General features: G+C 42.3%; 1 protein-coding gene across 1 annotated transcript in view; it reads right to left on the minus strand.

Annotated features, from left to right (window-relative positions):
* Window positions 1-6,941: 6,941 nt before the first annotated feature.
* LOC129408395 (Krueppel-like factor 6) overlaps window positions 6,942-16,605 on the minus strand; it is a 16,602-nt gene continuing 6,938 nt past the window's right edge. Inside the window, exons 3-4 of the mRNA XM_055152002.1 lie at window positions 9,383-9,506; window positions 6,942-7,663 (exon numbers count right to left, since the gene is read on the minus strand). Coding sequence (XP_055007977.1) covers window positions 7,612-7,663; window positions 9,383-9,506 — 176 coding nt within the window. The 3' untranslated portion in view covers window positions 6,942-7,611. The remainder of the gene's footprint in view (window positions 7,664-9,382; window positions 9,507-16,605) is intronic.

Genomic DNA, 16,605 nt, shown 5'->3' on the forward strand with positions numbered 1-16,605 from the left:
ATTTAACCCTGGGGTGTCCAAACATTTATCATCAAGGGCCACATTTCTAAACACAGACGAAGCAGAGACTGATGGAGGCTGGAGACTGGAGCTCAACACAGTGAATAATTAAAATATGTGCAGGTTTAACACGTCAGAATGAACCATCAGTTTTTATTCATGTTAAGATTCTTAAAATCAAACATTAAATATTCAATATTCACTTTATCAAGGTAGATTTTCAAAAAAACTTGCAGTAAAAAATTTATCTTTTAATTGATTCAAGGTCATTTGGGCCAATTCAGCTGGAAGCCTGAGGGCCAAGAAAAATTTGTCTGAGGGCCGCATTTGGCCCACGGGCCGTAGTTTGGACATGCCTGATTTAACCAGTCGCTGCTGTTTGGTCGTGATGAGCCAAATCCCGTAGGAAGAAGAACAATAACGTCTTTCCCCGAGATAAAATTCACCAAACATTCTGTATGTTCAGACTTTAAATCCTCGGGATCTGGGGAATCGTCGCCAACACAGAACGTCTGTCTTCATCTACGTCCGTCTCGCGCTTTGTTTACTGTTGTGATGTTCCACAAAAGGGACGCAGACAAACGTAACGAGTTTGACGTCATGACTTCACAGATCACAGCTGATTGGTCGGTGCACCGTCTACAACTTCTGAGGTTATTGAAAAACATCTAGTTTATTCTGATTCCTGACCCAGAGCTGGAGAGAAACGAAATACAAACATCACAAATCTCAGACTGTTGGTCCTGGTGCAGTTCAAACTGGGAAGGATCCTCTGAAACTGTGAGCGTCAAACCTCCATGTTTGTTTTCCCAGTGGGATGCGTCTATTGACAAAGTGGATCTTTTCAAGTCTTTTGAACCATATCACTTTTGTTTCTGGTTCTGATATTGTCATATTTTAGTTTTGGGATTCGGACATCGTAATCGTGAGCTCAAGAAAGTGCAGCTCAGTCTGTTTGTCTTCTGCTCCTCTACATTAACAAACAGGATTTTGTTTTGTCGTCGCTCCACATACAAAATGTTCTCTGTAAACTCAGGATGATTTCTTAGTCAGACAAATGTTTCCTTTTTGGTTCTTCCTGTGGATCAATCCTGCCCATCACCTTCACCTTTCACTATTTTTCAATTCCGTTGGGAAGAAAAACAGTTTGAACGGAGGTTTGAGTCACACACATCTGATTCACTTTTACATTTATGGAGTTCACAAACACATTTCTCGAGTCGTGTTCCGCTGTTAGGATCCAAAATCCGTGTGTCGTTCGTTTTTCAAAATAAAACCAAAAATAAGAAAACGAAAAAACAACAGTTTTCTTCATTATTTGTCTCCAAAACTAAAATGAAAAAAAAAAAAAAAAACAGATAATGATTTGTTTTTTCAGTTTTCGATTTTTGTGTTAAATGAAAAAAAATGGAAAAATGGACTTTTGAACCCAGGACTGATCCAGGTCTGGGACTAGACCGGGACCAGAGTGAGACTGAGACCGAGACCAGACCCGAGGCTCAGAGCCCACGACAGGGCTGGAGCTCAGAGTCAAAGCTCGGAGTCCGCCCTGGTCCCGCCCTGGTCCCGCTCTGGTTCCGGTCTGGTTTTGGTGTGATCCCGAACCTGGATCAGTCCTGGTTCAGTCCATATGCAGCGCAAAAGTCCGGCATCGCAGTCACGGAAAGTCACGTAAACGGGAAACAGTCATTATCCGTTTTTCATTTAAACGTAAAATTGAAAACTGAAAAAATAAATCATTTATCTGTTTTTTCATTTTGGTTTTGGAGACAAATAATGAAGAAAACTGTTAGTTTTTCATTTCCTTATTTTTGATTTTATATTGAAAAAATGAATGAACGAACAACACACGGATTATCCAACAACCGCACAATAACGACGTCCAAATCCCAAAACTAAAATATGACAATATCAGAACCAGAAACAAAAGTGAAACGGTTCAAAAGACCTGAAATCCTTCTCAGTGTGAATTGTACGATGACCGGAAGTCCGAGATTCTTGATGCATGTATTGAGTGGAGGTGCAAACTAGGGATGGGCATGATTAGTCGATTAATCGATAATTGATCATTAAGAATTTCATCGATTACGTTCATTTTAATGGACAAACTGAATGTATGTTGTGTGTGTCGTGACCAAACAGGTGTGTACATGTGTCTCTGCATCAGAAGGAGCGAGACACAAACAGTGGGTCAGTCTGTAACGAACCGAAGCACAAATGTGGATTTAACCAGGATTTGTACAAGAAATTCCACACTTTCCGTTGCGTTGGGACAAGTGTGAGTCCATGTGCACAGTGGATAAAGCAGCACATATGTTTCTGTGTCCAGTGGGAAAAAGTTTTTCCAGGTGAGAGTCGCTCAATGTGGATGACGAGGCCCCGCCCCCCTCCCCCCGTACGCTGTCCTGGTTTTGACAAACACAAATCTGGTCACACTGACCTGTATTCACCTGAGTCATGTCTTTTAATCCAACACAAGTTGAACCACATCAGCGACACAAGAGCTGGAGTTTTATCTTCACTTAGTTTATGTAAATTAGTGATGTGGTTTTAAGTTTTGTTTCTGTGAGATTTGAACAAAACTGAATTAAACACATTATAATGTCAAACAGCTGATGTGGATCTAGAGTCGTTATGTTTATATGTCGTAAAGTTGAATTTATTTATGCAGATTAGTGCAGATAGTAATAATAATGATGATCATTTTAAATATAAAAACGTTAATGATTAATCGATAATCGATCGTTAATTCTTCCGACGATCGATTAAGAAAATTTCATGGAATGCCCGTCCCTAGTGCAAACAAATATGTCTGAAAACTTTCTTTCTCCATACTCATTAAATTAGTAAATTTACTCACTGTGATCTGCCCCCGACAGAAAACTGAGCGACGTAAACAAATACGGCGAACTCCTAGTGAACGTATTTTCTCCTTTTTTTATAAATAAAAATACCACAAACGAACACGATTGAGTTTTTTCTTTAGTATTACGTATTTATAAACGACGCCAACGTTAATCACATAAGAGCAGCGTGTCAAAGTCGCCGTTGTTTCCTTTAAGTTTTGCTCTTTCTTCTCTTGATCGTTGTGGATAAATTCTTCATGTTGAATGTTTATCGTTTGTGGAGTTTGTTGGTTGAAGATTTGGTGATATTTTGCCACAGAAAAACATCAACCGGAAGTTCCAAAAACCTTCCCGTCGTTGTGAAAAAATCGTCCATCGAGCACATTATAAACCCCAGAACAGACACAAGTGGTTTCCCCAACACAGAAAAAAAATAAAAACAACTCAGGTCCCATGATAGAGCTTTAAAGGTTGTATGGAGGATTTTTTTTGTTTCAAACTGTCAGTGAAAGATTAAAATACCATTACAGAGACGCAGCAGCTTTGTAATTATGATGACCAAAAAAAAAAAAGAACAAAAATCTATCAACTGTGGACGTGTTGAGGCCAGATAAACATCAGCCAATAGAAAACGAGGCTCCCTCATTTTCTATTGGCTGTTAGGTTGTCAATCAAACTCCCTAGTGTAACTGACTCGTCGGAGCGCGGGGATTACGTGGTTTACGCAGCGGTTCTTAGACGCTTTTTCGAACTGTCGCTTCCTCGCATTTCGCACAAAGTTTGTCGCGACGGCGGACGAGAATCCACGACCGGTTCGCCGCAAAAGAAAGTCCGTTTTTGAGGTCGCTGAAAGAAGAAGAGAAGGAGAAAAGGAGCAAAGCCAAACTGAGGTGATTCTTGGAGATCTCGTCCAGCGATGGCGCGACCGAAGCAGACGAAGGGTCTAAAAACTGACGCGTCGGTCGCTGAATTACTTCTAGACAGGAAACTTCAACAGTAATTCTGAACGCGCACAAGGACTGTCGCTGTATTTCTCTTCCCTTAAAAAAATCCTCTATACAACCTTTAATGACTTTTTAAACACTTTTGGACGTGTTATTTGTTAATTTAATCGTGTTTTAATGAAATTCAGCCTCGATTTAAGTGCAAAGAGAAAACACTGCGCCCTCCTGCTGGCAACAGTGAGGCTAAAACAGTAACGTGGACATGATTCGGTTGAGTTTGGTGAAGTTGACTTGGTTTTAAAAACACTTTTGAGGGCACTTTTGGATTAAAACTTTGGCTCTTAAGACGGAGATAAATGCAGCAGGACGTAAACGTGTGACGTAAACGATAACCCCGCCCCCCGCCGCCGCCGGAGTAAAAGTTCATGCTGGAAGTGTTCGTGCTGCGCTTTACTTTTTTAAAAAGTTTTGTTTAATGTTTACAAGAAATTCATACATTTGTTGCTTTTTTTGAGAATATTTTATTGATCTTAGCATTTATTTTAGGGAGAAACCAGGTCTAAACCAGAGCTGAACCAGGTCTAAACCAGGACTAAACCAGAGCTGAACCAGGTCTAAACCAGGACTAAACCAGGAATAAACCAGGACTAAACCAGGACTAAACCAGGTCTAAACCAGAGCTGAACCAGGTCTAAACCAGGACTAAACCAGAGCTGAACCAGGTCTAAACCAGGACTAAACCAGGAATAAACCAGGACTAAACCAGGACTAAACCAGGACTAAACCAGAGCTGAACCAGGTCTAAACCAGGACTAAACCAGGACTAAACCAGGACTAAACCAGGACTAAACCAGGTCTAAACCAGGACTAAAGCAGGACTAAACCAGGACTAAACCAGAGCTGAACCAGGTCTAAACCAGGACTAAACCAGGACTAAACCAGGACTAAACCAGGTCTAAACCAGGACTAAACCAGGTCTAAACCAGAGCTGAACCAGGTCTAAACAAGGACTAAACCAGGACTAAACCAGGACTAAAGCAGGACTAAACCAGGACTAAACCAGAGCTGAACCAGGTCTAAACCAGGACTAAACCAGGACTAAACCAGGACTAAACCAGGTCTAAACCAGGACTAAACCAGGTCTAAACCAGAGCTGAACCAGGTCTGAACCAGGTCTAAACCAGGTCTAAACCAGGACTAAACCAGGACTAAATCAGGACTAAACCAGGACTAAACCAGGACTAAAACCAGGACTAAAACCGTTTTTCCCCCGGACATGTCCATTTTTTGCGTCCTGTCCTGAGCATCCGGGGTTTTTTTTTTTTTTTTTTTTTTAAGTGATGCAAACATGCAGGTTTTCATTATTTTTCATTGGGGTCATTAAATTGAGCGTCTCTCGTCGTCGGTCGGTCGGTCTGAAACGTGACGAAACACAAATGCGCATTTAACGATGACTTGTACAAGAAAGTGTGAGGTCATGTGCACAGTTCAATGTCGAGGCCCCGCCCCCCAGCCCCCGGTCAGGTGTCCGGGTTTTCACAAACGGAATTACGGTCACCCTAATTTATTTTATTTTCCCGTTTGTTTAACGTTAAAACAAATTGTTGGTTTAATAAAAACACAAATAAACATCAAGAAATTTGTTTTGCATTTTGTTTTCTCATACTGAACCGAACCGAGGAACGAACCAAACCGTGATTTTTGTACAGTTACACCCCAACTAAATAATGAAATAAAAACCTCAGGATCACGTAGAGCGAGTTAATATGAAGGTTTTAAGACCAAAATGAGGAGCGTGACGGCAGCAGTTACAGAGCGAGGGGCCACGGATTTTCAATAGAAAGTGAGTCGGTGGAGCCAAAGTCGAGACCGTGATCACTTCCTGTTTGGAACACGGCGACTGTCAGTTTTTACACACAGATTTTAGTTCAGATGTGCGATTTATAAATGTAAATGAGTTGCGTCGAAAAGTTTTTAAAAAGTCAGTTTGCCGTAAAATGGGACAAAAAACAAAAAACAAACAAAAACAAAACATAGAAAATAAAAACGTCCACCTCGCGTTTAGTCGTAAATGAAAATAGCTGCTCTCGTTCGGAATCCCGCCGTCCGATAAAAAAAAACAAACGTCCCAAACCCACGTGCACTTACACCTCGGACGACAGAAGGTGGCGCTGTAGCGAGTCTCTTAAGAAAAAAAAAACATTGCACAGGAAATAGCTGCTCGAGACAAAAGCCCGGGGTCGCGCCGAGGCTGCGGTTCCGCCTCCGGACCAAAGGGGGGCGCCGTTCTACGTGGAGCGGAGTGGGACGGACAGGTGGGAGCGCTCGGATTCTCTTTTTAAAACAAAATAAATCAGTTTTAAACGGATTTCGGAGCCGTTTTAAAGCCTCCGGAGAATCAGAAAACGGGATTTTAGACGAACAGGAACAGGAAGCGCCGCCGCCACAAATAAAGCACAATCTGGAACATTTAGAGTCCAAATTGGCCCAGAGAGTCGAGTTTGTCCCGCAGGTCTCAGTTTGGGCACCGGTGGTTTAAAGCTTTACTGTGGAACATTCAAGAGACCGTACAGATCTGTGTGGCGTTCGTTCATTCGTTTTTCAAAATAAAAGCAAAATGAAAATGAAAAAAACTACGATTTTCTTCATGATTTGTCTCCAAAACCAAAATGAAAAAAACAGATAATGATTTATTTTTTTCAGTTTTCGATTTTGGAAATGGAAAAAAAACAGATAATGGACTAAACCAAGTCTAAACCAGGTCTAAACCAGGACTAAACCAGGACTAAACCAGGTCTAAACCAGGACTTAACCAGGACTTAACCAGGACAGAGACCTGGACCAGTACCAGGACTGAGACTGGTTTAGTCCTGGTTTAGTTCTTGTTCAGTCCTGTTTTAGTTCTGGTTTAGTTCTTGTTCAGTCCTGTTTTAGTCCTGTTTTAATCCTGTTTTAGTCCTGTTATAGTCCCATTTTAGTCCTGGTTTAGTTCTGTTTTAGTCCCAGTTTAGTCCTGGTTCAGTCCTGGTTTATTTCTTGTTCAATCCTGTTTTAGTCCTGTTTTAGTCCTGGTTTAGTCCTGGTTTAGTCCTTTATCCGTTTTTTTCCATTTTTCATTTAAACACAAAATCAAAAACTTAAAAAACACAAATCATTATCTGTTTTTTTATTTTGGTTTTGGAGACAAATAATGAAGAAAATATTGTTTTATTTTGAAAAACGAACGACACACGGATTCAAAACTAAGGTATAAAGTTTAATCAGCGCGTTTCTAATCCAAAGAAAAATGTTTGTAAAACTGGGAAGGTCAGGGTCAGGGTTCGACTTTATCAAGATCTTTCCGTGTTTGGCGAATGAACCGGATTTGTTTTTTGTTTTTTTTTTGCGTACATTTAAAAAACTCCTCCGAGCGCCGTTCAAACCTGCTCCGTTCCAAACCACTCCAAGGAAAAACCTCCCGACGTTCCCAAACCCTCGGCCCCCGGAGTCCGTCCGACGCGTCTCCGGTCCCTTTTCGGAACAAAGTTTCAGTTTCTAAAAATTCACCCTCGGTCCTTAAATTCCAGATTCCCGCCGCGCTCGTCCACCCAGACCCACGAAAAGTCCGCCGCTCTTTCCCGTCGGAGCTTTGGAAAAAAGATCCACAGCGAGGCCAGAAGGAGGCACTGGTGTGGGTGTGCAGAAGCCGCCGTCGCCGTCTCCTCGGATCCTCCCCCTCAAACAGGAAGCATCGCCGCGGGGAGGAGAAGGGGGCGTGTCCCGGCGAAAGACGTTTAAAATCCGGGACGAAACAAAACCGGGAAGCGTAAAGTCCGGATGTTTTACACGTGACGCTTCATGTGCAGAGCCAAGTGGTCCGAGCGCGAGAAACATCTGCAAACAAACAAACAAACCACAAAGAGAAAGAGAAACGTGAAACTTTCCCCAAGTCACTGGATGGATTTTCTTCATTATTTGTCTCCAAAACCAAAATGAAAAAACAGATAAAGATTTGTTTTTTTCAGTTTTCGATTTTGTGTTTAAAAGAAAAATGACGGATAACGGACGTTTCCCGTTCACGTGACTTAAACTGAGATGCCGGACTGAACCAGGACTGAACCAGGACTGAACCAGGTCTGGGACCACAGTGGAACCAGACCGGGACTGAGGCTGGGACCAGACCGTGATTGAGGCCGGGATTGAGACCAGGACCAGGACTGAAAACGCTTTAGTCCTGGTTTTGTCTTGGTTTAGTCCTGGTTTCGTCCTGGTTTAGTCTTAGTTTAGTCTTGGTTTAGTTTTGGTTTAGTCCTGGTTTAGTCCTGGTTTAGTCTTGTTTTAATCCTGATTCAGTCCTGGTTTAGTCTTGTTTTAATCCTGATTCAGTCCTGGTTTAGTCTTGTTTTAATCCTGATTCAGTCCTGGTTTAGTCTGTATACCGCGCAGTAATCCCTCATCGCAGTTTAAGTTACATAAACAGGAAACGCCCATTATCTGTTTTTTAAATTTTGGTTTTGGAGACAAATAATGAAGAAAATTGTTGTTTTTTCGTTTTCGGTATTTTTTTTATTTTTTATTTTATTTTGAAAAAAAAAATGAAAGAATGACACACAGATTCAAAAAGGCCGGAATAATTCTAACTATAACTCAGAAGTGAACTCCTCACCTGTCACAGTGTGACTCCTCACCTGTCACAGTGTAACTCCTCACCTGTCACAGTGTGACTCCTCCTGTCACAGTGTAACTCCTCACCTGTCACAGTGTAACTCTCACCTGTCACAGTGTCACTGTCACAGTGTAACCCCTCACCTGTCACAGTGTAACTCCTCACCTGTCACAGTGTAACTCCTCACCTGTCACAGTGTAACTCCTCACCTGTCACAGTGTAACCCCTCACCTGTCACAGTGTAACCCTCACCTGTCACAGTGTAACTCCTCACCTGTCACAGTGTAACTCCTCACCTGTCACAGTGTAACTCCTCACCTGTCACAGTGTAACCCCTCACCTGTCACAGTGTAACCCCTCACCTGTCACAGTGTAACTCCTCACCTGTCACAGTGTAACTCCTCACCTGTCACAGTGTAACTCCTCACCTGTCACAGTGTAACTCCTCACCTGTCACAGTGTAACTCCTCACCTGTCACAGTGTAACCCCTCACCTGTCACAGTGTAACTCCTCACCTGTCACAGTGTAACCCCTCACCTGTCACAGTGTAACCCCTCACCTGTCACAGTGTAACCCCTCACCTGTCACAGTGTAACTCCTCACCTGTCACAGTGTAACTCCTCACCTGTCACAGTGTAACTCCTCACCTGTCACAGTGTAACTCCTCACCTGTCACAGTGTAACTCCTCACCTGTCACAGTGTAACTCCTCACCTGTCACAGTGTAACCCCTCACCTGTCACAGTGTAACTCCTCACCTGTCACAGTGTAACCCCTCACCTGTCACAGTGTAACCCTCACCTGTCACAGTGTAACCCTCACCTGTCACAGTGTAACTCCTCACCTGTCCAGTGTAACTCCTCACCTCACAGTGTAACTCACCTGTCACAGTGTAACTCCTCACCTGTCACAGTGTAACCCTCACCTGTCACAGTGTAACCCCTCACCTGTCACAGTGTGCACATTTGAACGGTTTGGCTCCTGTGTGTTTCCTGAAGTGTCGCGTCAGTTCGTCGCTCCGAGCGAAACGCCACTCACAGCCCTCCCACGAACACCTGTAAGGCTTTTCTCCTAAAACACACAGAGAAAATACAGACATGAACATCTGGGTCCAGTCAAGTGGTAACGGAGGAAACAGGGTCAGATTTTTGACATTCAAATGTCTCTTATTCAGAAACTAGAGGAACTATTGAAATAAGTAAAGTATCAGAATGTAGGAAAGAGTTACACTCCAACAGGGTCAAGTTAAACCTGTGAGATTCTTTCAAGTTCAAGACAAAAAATGTAAAAACTCATGTCGGTAACGGAGGGAATGAAATATGCAGCACTTTTTGGTCAATAAATCCAAACAGTGATAACTCTTGGTTCTCACTTCCATATCCTTAACAAACTGGTTTGAATATTTGCTTCATATAGTTTTCTACCATATGGTACAAGATTAGGTTGAAAAACCTCTTACTTTTTGACTCATGAGATTTTTTATTAAGAAAGGTTCATGGTAACGGAGAGAAAAGTAACAGAGGGAAAATTGTACAAACAAGTAGAAGGTGCAGGATTTTACATCATTTGTCGCTTTTTTTTTTTTTTACTATTTCTATAAAATATGTCAGTCCTTCCAAGAACATTTTTATCATTTTAAATACTTTTTTTTAATCCTGTCCCTTTATCAACAGTTCAAAGATGGAATAACACAAGATATGATGAAATACATCAATTTATTTACATGATTTTCAGGTCTTTGAAATTTGGGAAATAATTTTTGTTCCATGTTTCATACATGGTCTGTTTAAAACATATGGAACTTTAGAACCAAAAATGGTCCAGAAAAAAGGTCAACAGTTTCATAAACTAGAGCACATATGTATCTGTTCAATACATTTTTATATCAGATGCTTTAACTTGAATTTTTGGCCTTGTTGTTTACTTCTGTTTGACCGGGCCTGTCTGTAAGGCTTTTCTTCTAAACACAACAAAATGGACCACAGGGTCAAGACCACACTGAACACCTGCAGGGTTCCTCTCATTAAAAAACACATTTATACAGCCAGTAATTACAATAAAATCAATCAAGAGCATCAAGAGCAGCTTCAGTACAAATATTTTAAAGAAATTTCCAGACTTCTGCCCCACAAATGTTTTTCCTTTTCCTTCTTTTGGGATCAGCTCCACAAACTCGTTCACTCTTCTGGTGTAAAATTCTTTCAGCTGAAACTTTCTCGTTTTTGGGACTGAATAACGGTTCGACTTTCTGAAACTGTTGTGGAAACATCATGTGACCAAAACCAGAACTAAACCAGGACTAAAAACTAAACCAGGACTAAACCAGAACTAAAAACTGAACTAAACCAGGACTAAAAACTGAACTAAACCAGGACTAAAAACTGAACTAAACCAGGACTAAAAACTGAACTAAACCAGGACTAAAACTGAACTAAACCAGGACTAAACCAGAACTAAAAACTGAACTAAACCAGGACTAAAAACTGAACTAAACCAGGACTAAAACAGAACTAAACCAGGACTAAAACTAAACTAAAAAGGACTAAACCAGGACTAAACCAGGACTAAACCAGAACTAAACTAAAAGAACTAACCAGGACTAAACCAGGACTAAACCAGGACTAAAACTGAACTAAACCAGAAACTACTAAACCAGGACTAAACCAGGACTAAACCAGGACTAAAACTGAACTAAACCCGGACTAAACCAGAACTAAACCAGAACTAAACCAGGACTAAACCAGGACTGAACCAGGACTGAACCAGGACTGAACCAGGACTAAACCAGGACTGAACCAGGACTGAACCAGGACTCAGTTTATTTCTCGTGACAGAGAAAGAGGCTGAACGTTGTGTCAGTTTTTTGTTTAACGTGGACATTTCCAGGAATCACAGAGAAATGAACCAGAAACCAGGTAAACAAATCTGCACCTGACACTCTCACCTGCCTCACCTGTCTCACCTGTCTCACCTGCCTCACCTGTCTCACCTGCCTGTCTCACCTGTCTCACCTGTCTCACCTGTCTCACCTGTCTCACCTGTCTCACCTGCCTCACCTGTCTCACCTGTCTCACCTGTCTCACCCGTCTCACCTGTCTCACCTGCCTCACCTGTCTCACCGCCTCACCTGTCTCACCTGTCTCACCCGCCTCACCTGCCTCACCTGTCTCACCCGCCTCACCTCACCTGTCTCACCTGTCTCACCTGTCTCACCGCCTCACCCTGTCTCACCTGTCTCACCTCTCACCTGTCTCACCTGCCTCACCTGTCTCACCTGTCTCACCCTGTCTCACCTGTCTCACCTGTCTCACCTGTCTCACCTGTCTCACCCGCCTCACCCGCCTCACCTGTCTCACCTGTCTCACCTGTCTCACCTGCCTCACCTGCCTCACCTGTCTCACCTGCCTCACCTGCCTCACCTGTCTCACCTGCTCACCTGTCTCACCTGTCTCACCTGTCTCACCTGTCTCACCTGTCTCACCTGTCTCACCTGTCTCACCTGCCTCACCTGTCTCACCTGTCTCACCTGTCTCACCTGTCTCACCCGCCTCACCTGTCTCACCTGTCTCACCTGTCTCACCCGTCTCACCTCACCTGTCTCACCTGTCTCACCTGTCTCACCTGTCTCACCTGTCTCACCTGTCACCTCTCACCTGTCTCACCTGTCTCACCTGTCTCCCTGTCTCACCTCACCTGTCTCACCTGTCTCACCTGTCTCACCTGTCTCACCTGTCTCACCTGTCTCACCTCTCCTGTCTCACCTGCCTCACCTGTCTCACCTGTCTCACCTGCCTCACCTGTCTCACCTGTCTCACCTGTCTCACCCGCCTCACCTGTCTCACCTGCCTCTTAAGTCCTGACGTGACACCTGCAGGGTTTCTGTCCCCGCACATAAAGATCAGTTGTGTGTACAGTAAACAGACGCAGCCGTGACCTGAGCGCCTGCAGGTTTGTCCTCCGCAAAAACACGTCAGGACAAAGAGTCAGACCAGAGAACAGCTGCAGGGTCTAAAGTCTGAGACCGTTAAACGTTTTCGTCAGTTTCGTCGCTCGCGTCCCAGTCAAACAAAACGCGTCCGAGTCCTTGGTTTTATTTAGAGGGTGATTTCTCCGAGAGCTTTCAGAGATTTGGTATTTTTTGGTTATTTCTCGGTAAAAAGTCAAGATTAAACTCACATGTTTAATCAGTCTTTATATAAATACACTGTTTCTGTCGATTGATCGTCTGTTTCTGTCGATAATGTTGTGTCTGAAGTAGAGACGGGCTAGATTTTCGATTAATCATTAAAGTTTTTATATTAAAATGATCATCATTATTATTACTATCTGCACTAATCTGCAGAAATAAATTCAACTTTACGACATATAAACTTAAACACTCTAGAGTAGGGATGGGCATGATTAATCGCTTAATCGATAATTGATCATTAAGAATTTCATCGATTACGTTCATTTTAATGGACAAACTGAATGTATGTGTGTTTGTGTGTCGTGACCAAACAGGTGTGTACATGTGTCTCTGCATCAGAAGGAGCGAGACACAAACAGTGGGTCAGTCTGTAACGAACCGAAGCACAAATGTGGATTTAACCAGGATTTGTAGAAGAAATTCCACACTTTCCGTTGCGTTGGGACAAGTGTGAGTCCATGTGCACAGTGGATAAAGCAGCACATATGTTTCTGTGTCCAGTGGGAAAAAGTTTTTCCAGGTGAGAGTCGCTCAATGTGGATGACGAGGCCCCGCCCCCCTCCCCCCGTACGCTGTCCTGGTTTTGACAAACACAAATCTGGTCACACTGACCTGTATTCACCTGAGTCATGTCTTTTAATCCAACACAAGTTGAACCACATCAGCGACACAAGAGCTGGAGTTTTATCTTCACTTAGTTTATGTAAATTAGTGATGTGGTTTTAAGTTTTGTTTCTGTGAGATTTGAACAAAACTGAATTAAACACATTATAATGTCAAACAGCTGATGTGGATCTAGAGTCGTTATGTTTATATGTCGTAAAGTTGAATTTATTTATGCAGATTAGTGCAGATAGTAATAATAATGATATAAAAACATTAATGATGAATTGATAATCGATCGTTAATTCTTCCGACGATCGATTAAGAAAATTTCATCGAATGCCCATCACTAGTCTGCACTAATCTGCATAAATAAATTCAACTTTACGACATATAAACATAACGACTCTAGATCCACATCAGCTGTTTGACATTATAATGTGTTTAATTCAGTTTTGTTCAAATCTCACAGAAACAAAACTTAAAACCACATCACTAATTTACATAAACTAAGTGAAGATAAAACTCCAGCTCTTGTGATTTGTGTTTGTCAAAACCAGGACACCGTACGGGGGGAGGGGGGTGGGGCCTCGTCATCGATATTGAGCGACTCTCACCTGGTAAAACTTTTTAATGTTTTCTGTGTCCTGGTGAACTTTTTCCCACTGGACACTGAAACATATGTTCTGTTTTGTTCGGAACAGAAAGTGTGGAATTTCTTGTACAAATCATGGTTAAATACACATTTGTGCTTCAGCACGTTGCAGACCGACCGACTGTTTGTGTCTCGCTCCTTTGTCCCCCGTTTGTCCCCGGACACGGACGTTTGGTCGCCCTACGCTACGCACAGCAACCTACATTTGGTTTGTCCATTAAAAATTAACGTAATCGATGAAATTCTTAATGATCAATTATCGATTAATCAACTAATCATGCCCATCCCTAGTCTGAAGTGTCACCTTTGACATGTGGAGTCCCGCAAGGATCAGTCGTGGGGCCACTTCTTTTTCTGATGCACATTTTTACGGTTGGTCAAATTGTAAATAGTTTCAAGCGTCTGTCGTATCATTTGTACGATGACGACGACAGAAAACAGAGAGGACAGAATAAAAACACTTCTGCAGAGCTTCTCTTGGGTCAAAAAATTGGCTTTCTGAAAAGTGTTATGCAAACTTAATGATGGAAAAACAGAAAAACGCTTATTCTGGCTCTAGATTAAAAAAAAAAAAAATCCTCTAATTAAGGATCATCTCGGCTCCAGCGTCAGAAATCTGTGAGTTTTTTGGACAGATCGGTGGTTTTGGAGGGTCACTGCGGTTCAAGAGTTCAAGGTTCAAGAGGTTTTTTATCATCACCAAACTGAGACCAGTTTGATCAAATGCTGATCCTGAGATGATCGTTCACTCTTTTATTTCATCTCGTTTAGATTTTTTTAATTCTATTTTTACGTCTTTTAAAGGGAAACTTTGGAATTTTGGACATAAGGCCTCATTCTGTTTGAGACGTGTGGAGACACTTTTGAAATAATCCATCCAGTCCTTGTATTTGTCTAAACCAGGTCTAAACCAGGTCTAAACCAAGGTCTAAACCAGGTCTAAACCAGGTCTAAACCCGGACTAAACCAGGACTAAACCAGGTCTAAACCAGGACTAAACCAGGTCTAAACCAAGTCTAAACCAGGACTAAACCAGGTCTAAACCAGGTCTAAAACCAGGTCTAAAACCCTAAACCAGGTCTAAACCAGGAAAACCAGGTCTAAACCAGGTCTAAACCAAGTCTCTAAACCAGGTCTAAAACCCGGACTAAACTAAACCAAGTCTAAACCAGGACTAAACCAGGTCTAAACCAAGTCTAAACCAGGACTAAACCAGGTCTAAAACCAGGTCTAAACCAGGTCTAAACCCTAAAGTCTAAACCAGGTCTAAACCAGGACTAAACCAGGTCTAAACCAGGTCTAAACCAGGTCTAAACCAAGTCTAAACCAGGTCTAAACCAGGTCTAAACCAGGACTAAACCAGTCTAATCTACTAAACCAGGTCTAAACCAGGTCAGGTCTAAACCAGGTCTAAACCCGGTCTAAACCAGGTCTAAACCAGGACTAAACTAGGTCTAAACCAGGTCTAAACCAGGTTTAAACCAAGTCTAAACCAGGTCTAAACCAGGTCTAAACCAGGTCTAAACCAGGACTATTCCAGGTCTAATCTAGAACTAAACCAGGACTAAAAGTGGACTAGTCGTTCTAAATGATATAAAGTAAAAATGCAGTTTTTTCCAAAAAGAAGAAAAACATCACAGTTTAATGCCCGTTCCATGTTTTTGAGAAACATTGGCAGAAAAGTTACACACTGCAGCTTTAAATTCTGTTCTTTTCTTTGGTCTGAATCTGTGTCTGTGAAAAGAATCGTCCGTTTGGCAAAAACAAGACGAGACGAGAAACCAGGAAAAAACCTGGAAAAAACTCAGACAGATCTGGATAAACCAGCCAGACTAAACCAGGACTGAACCAGGACTAAACCAGGACTGAACCAGGACTGACTAGGACTGAACCAGGGAACCAGGACTAAACCAGGAAACCAGGACTAAACCAGGACTAAACCAGGACTACTGAACCAGGACTAAACCAGGACTGAACACCAGGACTAAACCAGGACTAAACCAAGGACTAAACCAGGACTAAACCAGGACTGAACCAGGACTACTGAACCAGGACTGAACCAGGACTAAACCAGGACTAAACCAGGACTGAACCAGACTAAACCAGGACTGAACCAGGACTGAACCAGGACTAAACCAGGACTAAACCAGGACTAAACCAGGACTAAACCAGGACTGAACCAGGACAAACCAGACTAAACCAGGACTGAACCAAACCAGGACTAAACCAGGACTGACTAAACCAGGACCAGGACTGAACCAGGACTAAACCAGGACTAAACCAGGACCGAACCAGGACTGAACCAGGACTAAACCAGGACTAAACCAAGACCAGGACTAAACCAGGACTGAACCAAGACCGAACCAGGACTAAACTAGACTATTCTGCGTTTAAAGGTGCATTATGTAACTTTTCTGGTCATGGGTCGTCTCCATGGAGATGTTATTGTTTTGGAGACATAAGAAAAGTTACACAGTGCACCTTTAAAATTACATCACATTACAAATTCTGATCTCAACTTGGACATTTTAAGTACATTTTTTATCCACAAAAACAGAATTAAAATAAAGAAGGTCCAATGTTTTTTTCTCCTCAAAGTCAAAATTGAGTTCGAAATTGTGCTCGGCAAAAAAGTTTGGCCAAAATTTAAGACATAAACGTTTAAATCGATCAGAAAATGACTTAAAAGTAGAGAAACGATGTGTCCACGCGGCGAGATCCGT

Source organism: Boleophthalmus pectinirostris, unplaced genomic scaffold, assembly GCF_026225935.1.
Source record: "Boleophthalmus pectinirostris isolate CB_2022bp ecotype Guang Dong unplaced genomic scaffold, ASM2622593v1 HiC_scaffold_16, whole genome shotgun sequence".
NCBI lineage: Eukaryota > Metazoa > Chordata > Actinopteri > Gobiiformes > Gobiidae > Boleophthalmus > Boleophthalmus pectinirostris.